This window comes from Sinohyriopsis cumingii, chromosome 15 (genome assembly GCF_028554795.1).
Source record: "Sinohyriopsis cumingii isolate HCF-2022 chromosome 15, ASM2855479v2, whole genome shotgun sequence".
NCBI lineage: Eukaryota > Metazoa > Mollusca > Bivalvia > Unionida > Unionidae > Sinohyriopsis > Sinohyriopsis cumingii.
In genome coordinates this window covers 122966934-122991074 of record NC_142975.1, presented here as the reverse complement: position 1 = coordinate 122991074, position 24141 = coordinate 122966934, and the positions used below count along the sequence as shown (strand labels likewise).

General features: G+C 35.1%; 2 protein-coding genes across 3 annotated transcripts in view; one reads left to right on the top strand and one right to left on the bottom strand.

The window, feature by feature from the left end:
* The window catches only part of LOC149782647 (nucleoporin SEH1-like), a 69238-nt gene extending 60096 nt beyond the window's left edge, over nucleotides 1–9142 (bottom strand). Inside the window, exons 1-2 of the mRNA XM_089934143.1 lie at nucleotides 8968–9142; nucleotides 4960–5010 (exon numbers count right to left, since the gene is read on the bottom strand). Coding sequence (XP_089790269.1) covers nucleotides 4960–5010; nucleotides 8968–9078 — 162 coding nt within the window. The 5' untranslated portion in view covers nucleotides 9079–9142. The remainder of the gene's footprint in view (nucleotides 1–4959; nucleotides 5011–8967) is intronic.
* An 89-nt stretch (nucleotides 9143–9231) lies between these two features.
* Nucleotides 9232–23567, top strand: LOC149782646 (neuralized-like protein 2). 2 transcript variants are annotated; one of them, XM_089934141.1, is made up of 3 exons: nucleotides 9232–9282; nucleotides 14515–15206; nucleotides 18783–23567. In XM_089934141.1, the coding sequence occupies exons 2-3, from the start codon at nucleotides 14519–14521 to the stop codon at nucleotides 18896–18898; spliced, it is 804 nt and encodes a 267-aa protein (XP_089790267.1). In that variant the 5' UTR covers nucleotides 9232–9282; nucleotides 14515–14518; the 3' UTR covers nucleotides 18899–23567. The 2 variants fall into 2 exon arrangements, with proteins under 2 accessions (XP_089790267.1, XP_089790268.1); XM_089934142.1 differs by lacking the exon at nucleotides 9232–9282 and adding an exon at nucleotides 9297–9503.
* Nucleotides 23568–24141: the final 574 nt, after the last annotated feature.

Here is a 24141-nt window from a genome sequence, read left to right as displayed (position 1 = left end):
CACATTTAACCCATTTAGGGTAACCTATCACAATACATATTTGACCCAATGAGGGTAACCTATCACAATACACATTTGACCCAGTGAGGGTAACCTATCACAATACAAATTTAACCCATTGAGGGCAACCTATCACAATACACATTTAACCAGTTGGGGGAATAACTCTGAAATGTCTCCTTTTATGCTGATGTATGTCACCAACAACTGAACAAGTAGAAGGCATGCATGCCACCCCCAAACCCAAGAGGTATAAGCATAATTATTACTATTACAAGTGGCAAAATAGAGTAATTCATAGTCAGGTGCCCAGAGTGCTGTAATACATTATTCTCATATTTTTCTTTTCAAGTTTGTAAAGCGGTCTTGATTTGTCACTTTTTCTGATCTGACATGTTTTGAAGTTTGAAAAGGTCCATCATGGTCCAACATTTTCTGTCATATAACATCCACAACTCACACTGTAAAATGTTCACTTCACCTCTGACAACATTTTCTTTCTTTTCCCGTTTCAAAGGTACTGTAACACTGTAATACCTTCCAAATTTAAAAGACATGAAATTGGTCATAAAATGTTTTAGTAGCAGTGCAAAACAAATGGCATGGTGACCAAGATAAGCCTTACGCCTGAACAAATGGAGCAGCCTGAAATGACCTAAAAGACTGACTAAAAATAACCGACACCTAACAGGTAGTCTATCTGGAAATGGGGGTTATTTTTTTTATCTTGTCAGGGATGAGAGTTGTAAGAACAAACGATAAGGCAATGTCAGCTTCAAGTCTGCATACAAAAAAATGCAACCAAAATGTCAGCACATATAAAATGGCACTGCTGCACTAAAGAGACCTTCTAATAATAAAAAGGCCATCAAGTTGATATGTGTAATGATATGTACCATATTGTAGGCTGTATTGTAAATTGTACTGATACACTGCAGAAATGTATTGTTTCATTCATAGCTAAAAGTGACATTTAAACTCACCAAATAGCCATACAAATCCTAGCTCCAACTACACTGGTCAGATTTGGATAGATACAGCATGGAAAAATCCATGGTCGCAAGCCAAACAAATATATAACCTATATTAGTAAAACATAAAATGTAGGTCACAATGACCTTCATTGGGAGTAATACTAACATCCAATTATTAAGTTTCATAATGTTAACATTAATAGCACCCAATCAACTTTAAACAAACATTCAATCAGGTCACTAAAGCATGAAATGCAAGTAACAGAGAGCATGCCAAATTTTCAAGTGATGTTATACCTACGATCTCAAGGACAGGGGAGACTGTCCCCAAACCCACACAATTTTAACAGGACAATGGAAATAGAAGTATTTAATGATAAAAAAGAGGGAGAATCTTGTTTGCTCTGACAATTTTAAATAAATGTTTTATCATGTGCTGAAGTAACTTCAATGAAAATGAACGATTTGTTGGTCTGATGTCACTTGTTCATTCAAATATGCAATTTTGCTGCATGCAAACCTTTCCAGAACACTACCATGTGCTGTTTAGACACTGACCAGTATTTTTTAAAAGCCATATCAAGCATGAAATTCAAAATGTCCATGGGACATAGGGCTATGTTTTACCACATGGATTTACAAATCACCAAACGTAGAATTTGATCCAGAAATATTCTGCACATATCACCAATAGGACCCTTCAACACACAATAGTACACATATCACCAATAGGACCCTTCAACACACAATAGCACACATATCACCAATAGGACCCTTCAACATACAATAGCACACGTATCACCAATATGACCCTTCAACACACAATAGCTCACATATCACCAATATGACCCTGCAACACACAATAGCACACGTATCACCAATAGGACCCTTCAACACACAATAGCAGACATATCACCAATAGGACCCTTCAACACACAATAGCACACATATCACCAATAGGACCCTTCAACACACAATAGCACACATATCACCAATAGGACCCTTCAACACACAATAGCACACATATCACCAATAGGACCCTTCAACACACAATAGCACACATACCACCAATAGGACCCTTCAACACACAATAGCACACATATCACCAATAGGACCCTTCAACACACAATAGCACACATATCACCAATAGGACCCTTCAACACACAATAGCAGACATATCACCAATAGGACCCTTCAACACACAATAGCTCACATATCACCAATAGGACCCTTCAACACACAATAGCACACATATCACCAATAGGACCCTTCAACACACAATAGCACACGTATCACCAATATGACCCTTCAACACACAATAGCTCACATATCACCAATATGACCCTGCAACACACAATAGCACACGTATCACCAATAGGACCCTTCAACACACAATAGCAGACATATCACCAATAGGACCCTTCAACACACAATAGCACACATATCACCAATAGGACCCTTCAACACACAATAGCACACATATCACCAATAGGACCCTTCAACACACAATAGCAGACATATCACCAATAGGACCCTTCAACACACAATAGCACACATACCACCAACAGGACCTTTCAACACACAATAGCACACATATCACCAATAGGACCTTTCAACACACAATAGCACACATATCACCAATAGGACCCTTCAACACACAATAGCATACATATCACCAATAGGACCCTTCAACACACAATAGCACACATATCACCAATAGGACCCTTCAACACACAATAGCACACATATCACCAATAGGACCCTTCAACACACAATAGCACACATATCACCAATAGGACCCTTCAACATACAATAGCACACATATCACCAATAGGACCCTTCAACACACAATAGCACACATATCACCAATAGGACCCTTCAACATACAATAGCACACATATCACCAATAGGACCCTTCAACACACAATAGCTCGAGAGATGTGCAGAATACCAGTAAGTGTCTAAAATGTACTCCAAACTGTTGCAGACATATCAGACCCACAAACAGTCCATCAGTATCAACATCGGGGTATGATTTATTATACTAAATTAACTGTGATTTGGATTTTTAACATAGCTTTAACAATTTTTCAGTCACATTGCTACAATGTCTGCAGTGTGGTAGTTTGTAGTGATATCTAGCACTGAGGCATCATGTTGTATGATGTCCCACCCAGTCACATTATCCTGACACCAGGCTGATCAGTCCTAACATTAACCTCTTAATGCTGAATGCCAAATGAGGCAGCTGATAGTAGCAAATGTTTAAGTCTTTGATATGACTCTGCATGGGTTCGAACCCACGGCGTCCCGCATCCAAGGCAGATGCTCTCCCACTTAGGCCACCGGAGCAGTCGACTAAAGTAACTCAAGAAAACATTAATATATTTTGAACATATAGTCAACCGAAATTAGCTCCACCACAGAATTTCCCAACCTTTATCCGACTCTTGCTCTCCTTCAACTTTAGGATTCACTCTTTATTTACCAGCATTTATTATAACAAATAAAAATGTATCTGAATTATTTTTCTTTCCTAAATTAACATTGATTTTTTGTCAAATTATATATTTGCATAAATTTAGTCTCTTCTGTCATTAATTCAAACTCAACTGCCACTTAACATTTTGTGTGACTTTTAACGGCAACTCAGTCAACTACCACAAATTTTGAATGTTAGCCAGATATATTGTTTTTAAATGGATATTAATTGTGATTTTAGATTTTATCACCTCTAGCAACTTTGGCCACTGCAAGCACCAACAAAGACGTGGATGGATGATCACTGAAGTAAAGTTGAAGGCGTATTTTTCTATTCTTTTCCTGACAAAACACCACACCTTGTGCAGTGCATGGTGGTCAAGATTTGTATAACATTGAATAAAAAAATGATCAAATCACATGATCCCACAAACAAGGTGCAACACTGCTCATGTGGCCATGACCTAAATATAAAAGCTAAACTAAAAAACCCAAAAAATGATGCAATACACAAAGGCTACTGTGGCCTTCTTTTAAGTTTGAGGTACTAAAAGTGATGCATAACATCATTAATTACATAATTCTAACATGAACAGTGCCTGAAAAATGAACATCAAACAAAACAGGTAAACCCAAGTTGGCAAATCATAAAATAATGGGGCATAATGACCTAGGACAGTATGTACATCCATGTAAAAAATCTGTGCTCATAAGTTTACTGCCAAAACTTTCCATTAACTAGTAAAATGTGAAATCTAAGTCAGTTACCTTACTTTTTGTAAGGATGTGATACTAACACTTTCATACCATCAGCTATAATTTGGTGATTATAACACCAACAGTGCTCAAGAAAAAAGATTTTTTTAAAAACTCAAGTCAATGAATCATGAAATATCAGTCGGTGAATTACTTATGTGATGAAGCTGCAGTACTTGTTAAGTTGCATGCCCTCACCAATTTCATTAAATCCAGGTATCCCATTATGTATATAGGGTGCAACAAAATAGATGTCATGAGAAAAATGCAAAACAAAAACAAGAATATAAAAACAATGAACATGTACAAAGCCTGACCCCCTACCCCCTCCTGTGTAGGTAGGTGCAATGAAACCCTCTCATGTACAATAGTTCTCACCTACATCATAAAGGTGACCTGATAAAAGCATGAAATTATAGCATACAAATGATGCTAAAGGATGTGTGATTGTAGGACTGCTGCAAATTTCTAAAACATAGCACTGAAAAATATACCTAATGCGTGAAAATCTTGCATGCTGTTTTCAAACCCACCATTTCTGTTTTCATCTTATCACCCATGTATTGACAAAATCCCCAACCCTTTTTCATTCTGAGGACGGTATTTCCTCGCTAAATTTTCAATTCTATAATAGACCCCCTGTGAGTATATTTTGAAAAACTGGACAAATTTACTTGTTTCATACATCCATCAGTGGAAAACTGTTCATATGTGTTTGTCTATATGTACGCTAATTTCCACAAAGTACCTTCCAGTTCGCAGTCAAGTGCCATTCTCCATCATCACCATGGTCCCAGATCTAAACAAATATAAAAATATATATTTAACTGTGTCAAACTGAACTTCAAGAAAGAAAATAACAGACATCATTAAAATCCTTATTTCTGATTGTAATAAGTAATATTTTGAAAATTACTAATTTATGTACGATTAGTTTAAATTAATGCATCTGCATAAATTAAAAAGTTAGTGTTAGGACTGGTTGGTCTGGTGTCAGGATAATGTGATTGGGTGGGACATCATAATAATAATAATAATACTGAGGACTTTGTATAGCACCTAATCTTTAGAAGCTCTAAGCACTTTACAACATTAGACAACACCTATAAGATAAAAAACATAATATTATTACAAAAACAAACAACATGAAATTAGAAAAACGTTTTAAAAAATAAAAAAACATGCTGAGAATATTTCAGGTAGGAAACATTATTAGGTCTTTAAGTTTGTTCTTGCAGTCGAAATAAGTGAGTTTTGAGAGCACTCTTGAATGTGATCACTGTGTCTTTGTGTCTAAGTTCAATGGGCAATTCATTCCACGTTGCTGGGCCCTGGTATGCAAAAGAACGTTGTCCATATGACTTTGTTTTCATAGTGGGAATAATGAGTATACGATTGTCAGAAGAGGAGTGTAAGTATCTTGCTGGTGTGTACACATGGGTGAGGTCAGATAGGTATGTTAGACTAGAATCCGACAGTGAAATGTAGCACAGAGAACAAATTTTGTGTTTGATTCTGGATCGAATGGATAGCCAGTGTAGGGTACAGAGCAGCGGGAAGGTGTGCTCTGATCGTGGTACTATAAGTATGATCCGAGCCGCTGTGTTTATTCTCGTTTCCAAAACAAGGAGATGAAGAAACACATACAAATTTAACAGCCAATACATAATGAACACAATAACGAAGATGAAAACAGGCAACAAGCACAAATATCATGAAAACGGCACTAAAAAACGGAACAGCTGCTTCAAGCCGGTTAAGCGATAGCGGCCATCTTGTCAGGACATCATGTCTTGCAGCTTGTCTCAGCTCTAGACATCACTATAAACTGCCACACAGGAGACAGCGTAGTGATACACCGCAAAATTGTTAAAGCTACCTTCAAAATCCAAATCACACACACGTGCATAATGTTTTTGAGTCAAATTAAATTACTTCTGAAGCAGCAAAAAGAAATGATAAAAACAGCTTTCAATTTGAGTTTTTCCATTTAATCAAATCTGCTGCTGTTTACTTTGAACATAAAGCAGTTAAAACTACTTTGTGAATTGTACCATCCTTTGAATTAACATCTGATCAGATTCATACGCAATCTTGTCCTTTCAGTTGTTTCATCAAACTGTTGCTAAAGCACCATGTATACTCATTTAGAGGTCCAGTAATATGAATAGACCCAGATCTGCCATCACATCATATGCCAGCAGATTTGGGTCTAGAAGCAATCAGTAGAACAAACAACACAGACGTTGATCTTCCAAGTATTATCCTAGTCCAGATCAGGGTCTATATTTTCTGCAGGTGGACTTTACTTACAAGTGCGAATATACAATAGCTAGTTCTATATCCTAAACAAAACATTTTGCCTTCCAAGCTGAAACTTGGACTGGTGTTTTTAACTTGCATGAAATTTTGCCCCTCCAAGACAAAATGGGGGGGGGGGGGGGCGAGGCCGATTGGTCTAAAGCAATCACCATTATGGATCACTGCCATCTCACCTCTGTGTTGGGTTCAAGTCTCTGGCTCAGCCAATGCGGGTATGTGAGAAAGCTTGCCAGTAGCTTCTCTTGGGTCGGTGGTTCTTTCCCGGGTTCTTCTTCCACCATTAATACTGACCACTATGTATAGCACATCTTGTGCTGAAAATGGTGTTAAACCCAACAATAAAATGTGGATTGGACCTTCTAGCTTGCATTAAAATTTTAACATTCTACACCAATTTATATTTAGCAATTTTAATCAAAACTGTCACATACTGTTAACCAAGAACTACAAAGATATAATTTATTGTAATTCAAAGTATCTAGTCAGTCTTTTCAAAGATCTGCATCTGTGCAGTTTGAAGTTGGACTAAACTTATGAGTATATAAGTGTTTACAGTATATGAAGTTTACATATTTCATTTGTGTTATAGTGGTCATGATTAACCACTTACTCTGAATACCATTATCAATTGGTGGTGTGGTCAGAATTTGCCAATCACATGACACTAATTTCATTTCTTCAAATCTATCCAATCAATGCTACAAATCTACAATATCAGAGACTCAAGATTATAAACGACAACAATAACATGGATACAATTTCTGATTTAGCAAGTTCACCAGGAAGAAGTATATAACATGATGATGCATTTACATTCAAAAACCAGTATGTAGGCCATATTACAGATATAATTAGCAAAACTATATAAATATTTTTCCTGATTGTCAAATAGTTCTGATTTTCAAAAACAGTAATCCTCTTGACCCAAACTATTTAAAAAAGTCAAGTGAGACCCAGTTAGCATCATTTTTTTAAAACATTTTTAACAAATATCTGGGTGCTGTTTGTAAAGGTCATGGATGCCAGACCACTGTTATGTTTCCATGAAGACTGGAGGAAGGCTCTTGATGAAAACAGACATGTAGCTGCAGTTCTGACAGATTTATCCAAGGCTTCTGTTTTTCACATGATATTCTTCTTTGCAAGTTAAGTGCTTATGGTGTGTCTGGTGACTTAAAAGGATTCTTACTGAGCAATCTATCAAATCGAATCAAACAAATTAAGTTGCAGGTGTCTTGCGTAGTTGCACTCAATTTCAAAGTGTCAGTATCAAGCCTGTACTAAACATAAGCAGTGATGTCATAAACTGTGAAGAAATTGTCAAACTGCTGGAATTTGACACTATCAACTGCACTTCGACTCACATTAAAAAAAATCTCTGTAAGAAAGCTTCAAGGCAACTATGTTTTGAAACATTTTGGTCTGAAACTAAACAGACATAACTGACAATCTTACATATGTTTATCCTTTCATAATTCCACTGTTGTCCCTTAGCCTGGCATTTCTACAGTGACAAGAACACTACTACATTTAAATACATACAAGAGTAAGCTCTGAAATTTGTGTGTGATGACTTCATCAACAGCTGACATAAACTCTTACTTATGGCAAAAATTCCAACCCTGCAAACTTCAGGTTATGGCTCTGCAGACTTCAAAAATTCTGAAGCATACTCCAAAATGTTTGAATATTTTAACATGTTTTAAACAGCGAATATCAATTTAGATATTCAAATATTTTAGATGTCAGAAGAATTAAAACCTCAACATTTGGCAAGATTTTTGTTAGATATGCAGCTGTAATGTATGGAATGAACTGCCAAATTACTTCAGAGAGCAATAAAATTTGAACTCATTTAGATCTTTAATTTTATCCTGGAATGGTAAAGACTTTAAATGTAACATTTGTAAATATCATTCTTTATCTGTCCTTGTCTTATGTACTGTGAAGTGTGAGCTCCTTTCTTTTTAAGGCATAAGCTGTATCATTGCATGCCTTTTAGTCCTTATTTGGTGCTTTGGCATTTAATTTAAATTTCACCCTTTACCAAAAATTTGTATTATTCAAATTATTCTAAATTGTGATTTTAATATTTATCCAGGTATTAAATTCACTTTTAATCACTCCCTTTCAAATTGCTTTGCTTGTTCGTGTTTCTAGTTACGCGCTGTGTAATTTGTCCAATTTTATCTGCATACATGTGCTCGCTGCAATGGCTAATTTGTTTTTATAAATGTCAGTATAAAAAAAAAGCACGAGAGCTTATGCTGAATTGTTGTTTTTAATTCATGCCGACCTTAAGTAACTCTTATCTTACTTACATAATATTAAGTGTCATATAGGCATATGTATACATATAAAGTAGTAAACATCCAATGCATTGACAAGACCCATTCGCCTTGCTATACATAGCGGGGAGTGGGGTTAGGTTAACCTTAACAGTTTGGTCGCTAGAGCAAGTAGCCATACGCCTTCCATGAAAATCGTATGCAACATCGTGTATCAAGTCCTTATGGTCTGACTGAATACTTTTGGCCACAAACATTGCGGTGTTTCTATTGTTATCCTCGTACAATTATCACAATACGTTCATCCTTCATCACTTTTCCGTGGCGGTATATTTATCTTAGGACCTTTTTCATTGGTCCATATGCAGAAAATTATCAAATCAAACTCCATGTAACTTACTCGAAAGGAAGAGAATTCTGGTTAGTCAATATGGTGGAAAGAGTTAGGAGAAAGAAGTATCGTAAGCAATTATTGTGAATGGTTGATAATTAAAAGCATTTATGTTAATTAAGAAAATTAAAAACCAATCATAAATGTGTATGTTAAATAATTTGCTTTTTTCATGAAAAAAGACAGGGAAGGAGGGCAGAATTTACAACGTCATATTTAGAACTGCATAACAATTGTAATGATAATGCCAACTGATTACGACAGAAAGTAATACAGTAGATACTGAATGAGGTCAGTACACGTGTGAGGTCGATATACACAACTGTTATGTGGTATCCATATGATAACTAGATCAGGTTTAGTCTTCTCTGATGTTTAATTCAAGATTTCTTTTTTATTAATCGGACAGGGACTGGTTTATAGAATTGTCAGTACCAAACATGATATTGCCGAATATTTTTTTTTTTATATTGTTTCAAACAGAACACATACTACATGGATATATAACTTTAGTTCTAGTAATGAAATATGTGATTGGCTAATTGCTGATAAAAAATAAGGTGCAAATATATACCACCATGTAGGCCAATTCTGCGCGTCGGGTAATTCTGCGCAACGAAACATCATGTCTGTGAACATTGGATCACGTGTTAATTTGGGTAACAAATCCAGTTTGTGTCAAGAAAGAACGGTCTCACTTTAATTAAAAAAAAGTGATATTCATAAACTGTACAAAAAATATCCCACATTTCAACTCAACATGCATATGAAAATGTGATTTCTAAATGTTAACATGACAACCCACTCCATGACCTTCTTGAACCTGTAACCCAGAAAATCCTATTTACTATTTTTCTATTAGAATCATAAAAATAAATACATTATATAAAAGATGGAAATGTATACCTTTAAAAATTCTGCTTCTAAATCTAAGTTTCCATTTTTGCAACTTGTCCCACACATACAGTATCATCTGCTACCCAACGTGTCAACTTGCCGCTAGAATGGCATTCTCAAGAAATTTACCTGCAGGTAGTCTGTTTCTTAATTCTTTAGTAATTCTTCCCCGTAAACGAAACATTGTAAACATTGCATAGCATTCATTGTTGTGTCTTTTCCACGTAATGGCTTATTTTTGTAAATGTTGAACTTTACTAAAAAAATTGTACAAGATCAGTTTAGTTTGCTTAATATCTCTTGCTATATATTGGCATTTTTTTACTTTGAATTTTAAGGGGCCCCGAGTGGTTTAAAGTGCCATCTCACCTCTGTCTGCGCCGGTTTGAGTCTCAGATTCAGCCAGTGTGGGTATGTGAGAAAGCTTGCCAGTAGCTTCTTGTGGGTCGGTGGTTCTTTTCTGGGTTTTCCTGGGTTCTTCCTCCACCATAATACTGGCCGCCATGTATAGCCTGTCGTGTGCTGAAAAATGGCGTTAAACCCCACAACAACAACAACATTGAATTTTGTAAAACTAGCTATAAATCTGACCTCATTACTCAACTGAAATGCTTTAGAAACAGTCAAAAGTAATGTATTTCATTTCTATAGCCCGCTGGATAAACGTTACATCTTTTCAAAGCTGTATGCAAAATAGGCCAACATACGGTGAATCATGAAAATATGGGGCAGTATCCCGTGTATCCAAATTAATATTATTTTGAACAAAATATTCTGGTGACAATTGCCTCTTTTTAAATGGTAAGCATTGCAGTATTTTGTTTTCGTCAATCGGTCGAATTCGGTAATCGTTTTGCTTCAGTATTGGAGATGGAAACCTTAGGTGCACAGAAATTGTACACATTAGTAACAACCCTATCTCGAGCAGATGAAGTTAAGTGTTGAACATGAATACAGTTTCTTACATACAGATTTTCCTAGTCATCAGTGTTATAACACTAGTTCCTAGCTTTTGATCTTTCTTTTTCTACTTCACTGCAGTTTCAGGGCTGCCCAACACTGTAGAGAAGTACAGATATCGTTGAGCAAGTTCAAGGATGCGTTGATACTTGACATTGGGTAGAGACAAAATCCACACAAGACCCGTCCTCCCACCCCAGCAATAAAAATGAAAGATAAAACTTAACATTCCCCCCCAAGTATAGGTTTGGCTCTTATTAAACCAGCAGAAATATACATCTTTGTCAGCTTGGGCTCTAGAAAGCTTTGTATCTTCTTTCTTTATGTAGACAAATGACATATAGTGTAACGGTTTGATATCACTGGACAACAAATTTTTACAAAAGTCATGTTACTGAAATAAAATTAGTCAATTCTTATCAATTTTTATGTGCTGAACACGAATATGACAGTCAAATTGCAAAATTGGCTCTAGTTTTTTTGTAATCTGCAAGAAATTAATGTTTACATAACGAAATGCATTCCAATAGTAAAAGGTCAACTGTAATAGCCTACCTATAAAAAATCAAGTCATTGACTACATCTTAGATTTCTTCGCCTGTCTCTTGTACAGCTGTTCGGGAGCATCTCTGAGGAGTGTCCAGCAGTAGTCAGCCAGCATTGTAGTGGATCATTTTCCCTGGTATCTTTGTTCCATTGTTGCGATATCTTGATGAAAACGTTCGCCGTGTTCATCACTAACAATACCACAGTTGCTAGGAAAGAAATCCAAATGGGAATGAAGGAAGTGAATCTTTAGAGACATATTGCAGCCAAGTTTCTTATACTTCATCAACATGTCTTCTACTAGTTCCTTATAGTTTTCTGCCCTAACATTTCCGAGGAAGTTTGTAGAAACTAGGCGAAAAGCATTCCATGCTTGTTTCGCGTCACCTTCCAGCAAGTTGTTGAACCGGTCATCTTTGAAAAGCTCTCGAATCTGAGGACCCACAAAAACTCCCTCTTTAATCTTTGCTTCGCTGAGTCGAGGGAATTTTTCATGCAGGTATCGGAATGCTGGCAAAGTCCGGTCAATGGCTTTCACGAAGTTCTTCATCAAACCTAGTTTGATGTGAAGGGGTGGTAGCAAGATTTTCTGAGCCTCAACCAGAGCTGGGTGTTGGATATTCTTCTCTCCAATGGCTACATTCTGCCTGTGAGTCCATTCCTTCCTCATGTAGTGCATTTCCCTTGCTCGGCTATCCCCCTCGCATAAGAAACACATGTATTTTGTATATCCTTGCTGCAGTCCCATTAAAAGGGCAACTACCTTCAAATCACCACAGAGGTGCCAGCTGTACTTGTTATACTCAATGGAATTCAGTAGCTGCCTTAAGTTATCGTATGTCTCTTTCATGTGGACAGCATACGCTACTGGAATAGATGGAAGAATGTTTCCATTGTGCAAAAGCACAGCCTTGAGACTCAGTTTCGAAGAGTCCACAAATAGTCTCCATTCTTGTGGGTCATGAGTGATTTTTAAAGCATTCATGAGGCCCTCAATATCGGAACAGAATATCAGATTACTTTCCTTTCTGAAGAAAGGCTCCAATTGCTGGTGGCGCTTTCGATATGCAGTAATTGTGACATCTTCTTCTAGAAGATTCCATTGTTGGAGTCCTGATCCTAGCAATTCTGCCTTGTTCTTTGATAAGTCCAAATCACGAATCAGGTCATTTAGTTCTTCCTGTGTTATTCTGTGTGGGGTTGATGATGCACCACAGTGAAAATCTGGATCACTGCATGCTGATGGACCAGGAGAAGAACAGGTCGACTCACCTTTGTCTTCGTCAGATGAATCAAGAGAATATTCTGCTGGAGGTTCTGGAATAGGAAGTCCCTCACCATGTGGAACTGGTCTCAATGCAGACGGAATGTTTGGGTAGACTATTCTCGACTTGTTTCGCTTCGTTATTCCGCCGGAAAGAGGAGGAACCAAGCAGAAGTAACAGTCATTTAGGTGGTTGCTTGGCTCTCTCCACACCATTGGGACTGCAAACGGCATTGATGACCTTTTGCAATTCAACCACTGTGAAAGCTGTGTTGTACATGTAGCACAGCATATATGCGGAGCCCAAGGCTTGTCTTGGTCACCAACCTTGCATCCGAAGTAAAGATGATATGCCTTCTTCACTTGAGAATTGATACTTTTCTTCTGGTTGGCAAATGTCACTTCCCCACAAATATAGCAAAAATTGTCCGCGGTATTAACACACTTTCGAGGCATTACTGTTCTTTATTGTACGTAAATGGATAAAATAATAAGTTTTATGTAACAGTAGCTTGAACTGTCTCGCACAACGTCTAAAATATTTTAAATGCTGAACCTATCTGATTGGGCTTTATATAGTACACTGCTTACGTCAGCTTCAGCAGCCGCCTGGCATTAGTATAATAGGCCTACACATGTATAGTACACTGCTGACGTCAACTTACTTCAGCAGCCGCATGGCATTAGTATTGCATTGCATCAGAAAATGATGCAATCAACTGTGGATGATGTGAGCATGATGGTATTATGCAATGTTACATCATTATTCCGGATGTTGCTGCAGTCCTACTGGAGAAATTTACACAGTGAAACATAGAAAATGAGATATATGAATATCTTCAAAACGAGAGCCAATACAAATTTTTCACGGTTATATTCGTGTTCGGCACACCAAAATACTACAGATTAGGGCCTTTTCAAGTCAGTAATGATTTCACTGTTGACCAGTGTATTAGATTATAACAGGCATAGAGCTTAAGATGCCAAATAACCCTTTTCATAATCATGGTCATTTCCATCTTGAAGATTCTCATGCAGACATGATATTGTGAATGCGTAACTGTTTGAATTAAGTTTTGATGAAATACATATTGATATTTTAACATATCAGGTACATATAAATTGTAACACTTTTGACTACATGGAATTTGGCAACTTTAAAATCCCAACAAGTAGTAGGTGAGTAGTCTCCTCCCTAATCATCATGCTGACCATTCAAACTGCCTTGTTGACTTTCTGATCCAAGGAAATATGCTGAACTTGCCAAAAAAGCCTGTCAAACATTGTTTTCATGCATTTTGCTGATTTAAGAACCACTAGGTGATAATTTTTTAATTATTAAAGACATGGCTCACAAGTTTTTTTGTTAATGGTGCATTTGGAAATTATATGCACTAGTCTTGAATGATTAGTCACATGTCTTATTCCAGACGTGCAATCTGTGTGCTGAAATATCTTCCACCATTGAGCAGTATTTATCTCATATTTTCTATCATAGTTATTGGCACAAGCTGAGTAATTTAACTGTGAACCATGCAAATAATGTTTTTTTTATATATATAAAAAATCAACACAGATGGGTAGTATTTTATGAGTATTTCATTGTGGGCTTGTATAATTGTTTTTTTCTTCCAGATAAATGGTCAAAATGCCAGTAACGAGGTTTCATCCATACCACGGTCAGAACATTCGTTTAATGCACGATGATATGGTGGCATGTCGAGAAACTAGTTTTGCCCATGCTTTGACATTCAGTGAAAAACCGTTGAAACCATGCGAGATTTTTTTGATAGAGATAGAGAAAAACGAAAGAGGATGGAGTGGACATTTAAGAGTTGGGTTAACACAGTTTAATCCCACCGACAGGTTTTCACTTCCACAGTATGCTTTGCCAGATCTTGCAAACATGGGAAAATCCTGGATATCAGCAATTACAAAAACACACAATAAAGTGTACACACAGAACCAAGACCAAGGTGATGGACAAACAAGTTTATATAAATCAGTCCTAGGAGACCAAGAAGTAATTCAGTCACCGTCAGGAGCTTTTAATCGGAACTTATTACTGCCTCTTAGTAGAATAAATTTGAGGAGTGATGGTTATTCAAATAGTAAACAAACAGACAATATTTTGCCTACTGATATTGGAAGTAGAATTGGTATTATGTACATAGTGGTTGGTAACATGGCGGAGATGCATTTTGTTATAAATGGGGAAGATCAGGGACCTTTCGCCAAAAATATTCCCTACCATGCTGGACCCCTTCATGCAGTAGTGGATGTTTATGGTACAACTAAGCAAGTCCGGATCATTCAACTGTATGGAGGTAAAATCACTTGAAATTTTTTATGTTTGTTCTTTCCTGATAGTCATAATATATCAGGAATGCTTACAGGAAATAACAGTATAATATTCAAACAAGAAGTCTTACATAATACTAATTTGAAAGAGTTTCATAGAAAATTAATGTTTCATAAAAAGTTATCAGGATAAAACACGGTGTGGTGCTTATAAATAGCATTTAATACATATCATTGGAAATGTTTGTAATGGACACAGATTGTACAGGCATCATTCTATAATTGGATAGATCTGTTAAAATTCTTGTAAATTAACTGGTAGCCAAAACACTGAAAAAGATTAGCTTTTAATGCAGTGTGGAAGGAAACACAATCATGGTTATAACATATGAATCTGGCATGAGCTACATGCTGCTTATACAACAAAAATGAAATGACTGTTTACAACAGGCTGTAAAGAGTACCTTGAAATAAGCAAGTGTTACATTTTAAGTTAGTTTAAAAGAATATGTTTAATTGCACACATACTGCAGTGGTACTGTACTACAAGACAATAATGCATTTATCTCTACACGTCGGTGAATTTACAAAACTTTTTGAAAAGTAGTATTATGCAGATGAAGTGATGCATACTTTATCTGTCTGACTTAAAAACAAAATTTAGAAAATAATTACATGTCATGCATTGAGATAATATGACATGTTTCTTCATGGCCAATTTTTTTCTTCCAAACATTGAAAAGTAAGATGTAATTTGTGTAACACATCATTCATTGTACTGTGAACTACATAATTTTAATGATGACTGGTTTTTCTTGAATATGCTGAATTCAGCTTGTTACATTGTTGCATCCAGGTTGCAGGATTTATTCATTTCTGTAATATTTCTCTAACTTGCTCATATAAAATTGTTTGATGGTTGGGGTATATTGTACATAAAGAGCTAAATTCTTGCACATTTCAGTTATGTGTGAAAACATCCATGAAAACTGAAATTGATAAAAAAACTTCACTAATAATAATTTCACTCTTTGTAAATTGACAGTAATACTGCTGTAGATTTGATGTGCATGCTGTAGTTTTCTGCTTTGAGGGGTAGTGTGGTCTGTTCATGTGAAGCCATCATCCATCTCATGTCAAGATCACAGCTATAATTTAAACTAGGTTTTCCTGCTGAAAAGTTACTGCATGTACTTAGCAAGTTTGAATTTAGGCACAACAGTGTGATCATGCTTAAATGCTTCAATCTTTACTGCCTTGTTTGGAAGTGGGACTGGCAGCCGCCATTCTCTTTTACAAAATCCTATGTGCAACTCGGATGTTAGAAACATGAAATGTTGATAAGTAATTTAATCTTAATACTTTATCATATCAATTACACATTTTATTTAGTAAATATTATTGTATTGCCCATTATTTAATATCTTGTTAGTCTGAAAAATGTAGTGATTTACTGTATTCAGCATATATGATATCAATTATTGTCCTTTAAATTTACTGTATTCAACATATATCAATTATTGTACTTTAAATTTACTGTATTCAGCATATATTATATCAATTATTGTACTTTAAATTTACTGTATTCAGCATATATTATATCATTGTACTTTAAATTTACTGTATTCAGCTCCTTACATAAATTATTTCAACATGTTATTTTCCTAATGTAATTCTATATATATATATATATATATAATGTTTCAAACATTGAATTTAAACATACTTTAACAGGATTGATGCTGGCTTTAAAACAGTTGTTGCCAAAACTTCTCATATTTTGTTGCCAGTTTTTAAAATAATTTGCCCATTTTCATAATACAGTCTTACCTGTTTATCTCAACATTGTTGGGACCTAGGTATTATGGTCATGATAAGTGGATGTTTTGATGAGGGGAGGGTAAAAAAAAATGAAATTTTGCTAACAAGTAAAATTTTTAAGAGGTGACCAGTTGTTAGTAACTAGGATTTACCCATAGAGAAAAATAACCAATGGAAAGTTTGATAAATGAAGACAAAACTAGTTGGCAATATACTTGTATATTGACAACTTACATATGTGTAGTACACTCCACAATGTGTTAAGTAATGTACGTGTGTATGAAAAATCCATCAATTCGAGTATTAGGTCATATGTTTGAAAATTCATGTATTAGTCATATCCCATGGAAAACACAAATAACACATATATAAAAATACGGTAGTCCTCATTTCATCTTTATCCCATTGTCAACAAACACATGCGACTAAACAATTCATTGTCCCCAGTAGCACATGGCTTTATAGATGTTTACATGCTACATGTATATGTACTTAAATTGGCCTAGATTTTAGTCAGCCAAATACAACTATCATCTTGCCAAGGCTACCAAAGGGATGAGGGTCTTCATAGGAAACTGAAAACATGTGAACAAATTCAGAAGTTTAACAAACATCCTTGCAAGATATTGTACCTTCACTTAACTTCATGGTCAGATATCTATACTGTAAAGAGATTGGAAATTTTATTTATAGAAAATGGAGCAATCAGTATGATCATTGCTTTTATATTATTTAAGTTTGGTATTGAAATCCTTTGATGAAAGGTCCTCTCTATTTAGTGAAGATTGTAGTCAGCTTGCTTTGATGAAGGGTCATGTATTATTGAAGGTGCCACTAAAGGCCGTCTTTGGAGGATGAAACAAATTCCCATTTGTTATTGCGGAGGCAGCATCAAATAATCATAGAACATTGATTGTGACAGAATTTTGTTTTTGTTACATTTGTTTGCCAGTATGAACAAAGGATTTGTTTATGTAACAATAAATTCCAGTGCATTGTATATCCAAGTTTACAGCTGTTTCATGGTGCTTTTGCATTTTTTCACTCCAAACCCAAGATTGTATATAAAAGTTTTAACAGCCCCAAAAATATTGTAGCCAAAAAGGAAACAAAAATCACAATTTGCAACCTTAGCGAAGTCCATCATGATCCCTGCTTCAAGCATGCAGTATTTCATCATATATATTATTATAACTTTAAACATACTTTGTTTTGACATCTATCATGTACCTAAAACAAAACAAATTATTTCCGCAATTTTATAATATTTAAAATGTACAGTATTTCAGCATATACATTATCCTTTAAAAAATGCAGTTTACATTTGCCTTTATTTTTTAAAATGCAGTACAGTAGAACTTTGTTTATCTGGCACCTGATCAACTATCAGTCTCTGTTAACCGTCAGGTCATTGTACATCAAAATATTATAAACAGGTACATGTACATATGTAGATATGATTTTTTGATGTACATATTCTATTATTCATCTGTTCTCATATCCGTCATGGTCTCTGTTCCGCACCCTGATGGATAATCAAAGTTCTACTGTATTTTGGCATATTTCAGTACTTAAAAGAAGAAATATTTAACCATTTACAAATGCAGTATTTCAAAATATATATTGTATTTAAAACATGCAGCTTAAAAATTCAGAGATAAACTGTGATGGTTTTCTGGTTGCCACAAAATGAGTTAAACAACCAAAATTTACATTCATGTAGTTTAAGTTGTTTTCCTAGCAGATTTCTTGCAACTAATATTTTTCTTTTGCAATTTCAGTGACTTCTCTTCAGAATGCCTGTCGTGATCTAATTCTTCAACTGATTCCAAAGGATGAGATTACATCACTACCATTGCCAAACAAGATCAAGCAGTTCCTACGCTACGAGTTGTAGCCCTGAGAAAAGTTGTGTTAAGCTAGTTACATGTAACATGGCATCATGACGTCATATTGGACACATCTTGTGCAGATTAATTCATAATGATGGAAATATCTATGCTTAACAAGATCATAGCTGTGTCTCACTCTAGGTTTGCTTCCATGACAGTCGCATCCTGATGTGATCTCTAATGGGACTATTTCTCATGGATCAAGTCATAATGAGGGCAATTTAAAAGCTTTATATTATAATTCCTATGTTGTATTATAGGCATGCAATGTTCACAATGGTATTTTGATATGATCATTGTTTTTGTGACTGCAAACAATTGTTATATGAATAATTTTGAAAAAGTCATCTTTATTCGTGTTCTACCATTGATTTCTACCACTGCAAAAACCTTTTCTCATAATTATACAAAGTGAATTGACAGAGAAATATGTTTCTGTCAAATAATTAACAGATGCTTAATGGACAGTTGAATCAGGTTGTTGAAAGTTATATTTTTCTCCATTTTTATTTTTTTGTGTCTGATGCACACTGCTATAAATTCAAATTTCACTGTGCTAATAGATTAAGTTTTCTACAAATTAACTCTTCCAGTGAAAGTTCATGTCCTTGGATTCTGTTACTTTAAAATATTCTTCCCATTCAGGCATACAAATATGGATTCATCCAATTTTTTATATATATTCATGCAAAGTTCCACTGTCAACATTTTAAAGCTGATACAAAGTACATCATAACTTAATACTTGCCATTATCTGTATGCAGTATCCTCTCCTCCTCAACTAATCTTTTAAGAACATATAGCCATTGTATGAGGTTTGATAGCTGTTGATTTTGTACAGATATATAGAAGGGACTTAATCTTATGCAAAAGAATATTTACTTTTCTGCAGTTCTATTAACATATCTAATTTAAATGTTGGTAAAACCAATGGCTTAAATTTCATCTCTGTATTTAAAAACAATGGCAGAACATGAGTAGGGGACACACACACACACACACACACATGTGTGTGTGTGTGTTGGAAACATAATCTCTAGGTGGGTAGGGGTGTAATATAAAATTTGTCAGTTTTTTTTAATGACATTAAGAATATTTTACAAATTCTACCTGCCTAAAAGTAGGAATGCTAATCAGTCTTCAGCCATGGTTACAAGACTGTAAGGACAAGAGTTCCAATATAATCCAGAAATAAATCATAAATCCAGTATGACAAAATTAAGTGTGAATCTACATTCACTTCAGTAAATTTCTGCAAAATGTTTGGGTAGCTGTGACCCAGATCTTATCCCTTTGCAGTTTACATATGACTGACTTTAGCAAAATATATCCAAATATATTTTTAAAGTTTTCATGTAATTTTCAGCAACAAATTTGTAGATTAGTCAGTTTATAAAGACTGTACTCTTTATAAAATTTTATAAAACATTTAGAACATAAATATTAAGGTACTGACCTTGGCCTTGGAAGTTGAGTCTTGCTACCGTGTCAGACAGATGAATTACATTCTTTATTTTAGGCAAGATATGGTCTGTAAAAATATTTTGAATTGCATTTCTTTTAATTAAAAATTGCAAATTTCTAAATTGTACCCCTGTTCATCTAGAGACAATGTTGCTCACCTTGCCTTAAATTTTATATATATATATATATATATATATATATATATATATATATATCAGAGATGTTGTAAACACTTAATTATGCATATTTGGACACCAATTTTTTTATCTGGGATGCAAAAAATCATATGGGCAGGAGTCTTCTGTACGCATGTAAAATTCAATGACTTGCCAGTCCTGCGTCAGCCACGTGCTTTGTGGGAAAATGTGTTGATCAGTTAGCTATGCTGATATTTACAATGACAGAATTCAGTGACTGAAAGACCCCTTGATGTACATACATGTTACCATTTTATAAGACTACATAAAAAAAGAACATGATGCAATAGCTGGGCGGCATGTTCAAAGGCTTTGACTGGCGGCCGGGTGGGAAAATGTACTGATATTTACAGTGATTGAATTCAGAGGCAGAAAGAAATGTTGTCATTTATAAAAGTACATCAAATAAAAATGTGAACTTCGCCTTCTTATGTTAGGAAAGTGAAAACTACTTTGCCCTGCGATTATTTAAGAGGTACATTGACTGACCATACCATATTTTTTTTAATGCCCCTCACCTTAGCCTAGTTATTTCTAGTGTTGTAGCGAAGTGTATTCATCAAGGCATCAGTAGCTAGGCCTAGTTTTTTTTATCAATTACGTTGACAAACAAACTCTTGCTCATTCACAAGCATTATGTCTTGATAGCTGATTGACCATTAACCCTTTTCCAAGTAAGGTAGCAACTATCAATTTCCTGCATGCTATTCTTTGATGATGAAACACAGACTTGTGTTTTAAGATCAGAATCAGTGATCTGGATATATATTAACTGCCTCTTATAAACTATTTAGTCATAAAATTAATTTGAAACTGTAAGTGAACCAGTAGGCCTAATGGGAAATAATGGTGGACTGGGATGTACCAGTTTATTAGATTGTCTGTTTTCTTAAATCATCGGGCAAATATATTCAGAAAAAATATACAAATCATTGAAACCAAAGCCTAGGTATTATTTTATTGATGATTTAACTGTAAAATGCAAATTATGTAGGTCAGAAATTTATGGGACAATGCTGTTGTGGAATTCGCAAGATGCGCTTTAAGGTCTAAGCTGTTTTCTGACTTGACACGTATTTGCAAAAATACGGAAAAACCCCGCAAATCAGATACTATTTATTTGCTTAAAATTACTACAAGTACATATACAGATAAATAAACCATAAATTTACGATCCTGTCAGTGGACTGTTGTAATGAAGCTATATTATAGTGAGTGATTACATTACGAAAACCTCTCCATCTAAAAATAGATGCACTCTCGTCTGTGTTGATTCTGTAGGAAAGACGGGACAGCAACTTTTGATGGTGAGACTCCTATTTTTACCAAAATGGGAGTCCTGGACTACTAGTTTTAAAATCCTAGCGAGACCTCTGTGTGTGTATATATATATATATATATATTCTGACATTTTGATACTACAGTGATCAGTGATAGAATTTTTGAAGGCCGATGGTAATACATATCTCTGCATCTTCATGCTTGCACACTTTGGCCTGCCAACACCCAAAATCTGTTGACTCTAGGGTCAAGTCTCTTGTGGGTAAGAATAGATATAGAGCAGATGTTGAATTCATCTTTCTTGCCTAGCAAATAAATATGCAGTTATAAGGTGGTGGGGGGTCTCAAGTAGCTTGAAGCTATGATCCTGGGGCCAAAACTGGGCATGACCCAAGGGTCTTATCCAAACCCCAATTTGACATAAGTTGACACTTGCTCAATGATCACACATATAAGTTCTGCATGTTGTTCTCGCAATTTGGGAGTTCATTTCAATTTATGTAAAACAACCCATACCCCTAAACACCACTGCAGGTGCTATATTGGTAAAACCATTGTGTAATTCTCTCCAGCCACCTCTAAGTTTGAAGTCTTTTCTTGATATAATGTTGGAGGAATTGTGAGTGATTATAAATACACATGCAGAGGACCTGTATGTGTTTTTCTTCGAAAAAATGTGGTGAAAAACAATTGCAGCTTCTAATGGATTATAAAAAGTTCACATTTGAGACTTTTTAATGAAACGAATTCACATCACCATACCTATTTATTTCATCAATAGTACTTTTCATAATGAATACCTAAGCAAGGCAGCAGATTACCTGGTTGCACATGCAACTCGTAATATTTGGAGAAATAGATACAGTGATCTAGTCATTGGGGGTATGGGGGGAGGAAAAGGTTTTTGGATAAAGCTACAGGGCTAGTGGGTTTTGAGTCCATTGTATGGATGGAGAGGAAATTACAAAATGATGGGCATTAAACAGGATATATTCAAGTTAAGAGAATATAGATCCGCATGGATTCACCTGACTTAACAGAATGTACCCATCTCCCTGTTTTGTGATGAATTCGTTCATGGCACTTTCTCCACTAACAGTGCAGTGTGCAAAATTTAATGTCAGAAGAAATCCAGAAGCAAAATAAATTCTGCATGAACATCTGGTTTTACTTAAGTAAACTCAGATTGTAAAAGGTTATTTTAAAAGTGTTTAGTTGTGCTTCATGGCAGATGAAGTCTGGAAAATCATGTGAGCTGTAGATAAATTTTATGATTTCAGCTTTTGGAAGCATGTAAGATCTTGAAACCAATGAGGACTGCGTTGATATTCAACTTACCACTTCGAAGTTTACAAACTTTAATTGTTATGCATAATATTCAACTTACCACTTCAAAGTTTACAAACTTTAAATGTTATGCATAATATTCAACTTACCACTTCAGAGTTTACAAACTTTAAATGTTATGCATAATATTCAACTTACCACTTCAAAGTTTACAAATTTTAATTGTTATGTGTAAGAAAATGACTTTAAATTTACAACAGTTTGACTCTTTACTTTTGTAATTTTGTGTGACGAGTGCATTTTGTGCCTCTTGGAGAATTTCAACAAATACTTTACTCTTGAGGAAAAGACTTTTTTAATGTACAAGAAGATGAATCAAAATGTATTAAATTAGATTTGAAAAGCTTTTTGTCTCCCCAGATTTATAATAAAATATGCAATCATATTTTATTTACTTTCTAATTCAGTAGTGAATACAACTTTAATTCTGTGTTTTCTGCAAGGTTCAGATTAGATATGTTACCAAGATTTGAATAATTTTATCCCATACTAAACTTCTGAAAACCTTCCACATGTTATGTCAGCATCAATATCAAAGCACCAAGTTTACAAGTGTCAATTTGTTCTTTATATAACACTTTCATTAGCTCTACCGGCCATTGACAAGAGTTTATGGGATTGTCTGTCATCCATCATCCATCCATCTGTTAGCAAACGTTAGCTATTGCTATTCCTTCCGAGTACTTGGAGGTTTTGCCATGAAACTTTACAAACACGTTCATGCCATGGTCTAGTTGTCCTTTTGGAAAGTATTGCTGCCAATATGACCATCACATCGGTCATCTTTAAAATCATCCTACTTCTGATGAATCAGTGGTCATATCAACATGTGATTTTCAGTATAAGACCTCTTGTGATCTCTAGATGGTCTGAAAAAAATAGCGCCAATCTGAAATTCAATATTTTAGTCATCATAAAGATCATGTTATCGCAGCTTCTCAACAGGAAGTCATATTAAC

Bases quoted from the DNA above. Each gene is read 5' to 3' on its own strand.
- LOC149782646 (XM_089934141.1), top strand. From the start codon at position 14,519: ATGGTCAAAATGCCAGTAACGAGGTTTCATCCATACCACGGTCAGAAC. The intron at 15,207-18,782 runs GTAAAATCACTT...TTGCAATTTCAG, and splicing joins GATCATTCAACTGTATGGAG to TGACTTCTCTTCAGAATGCC.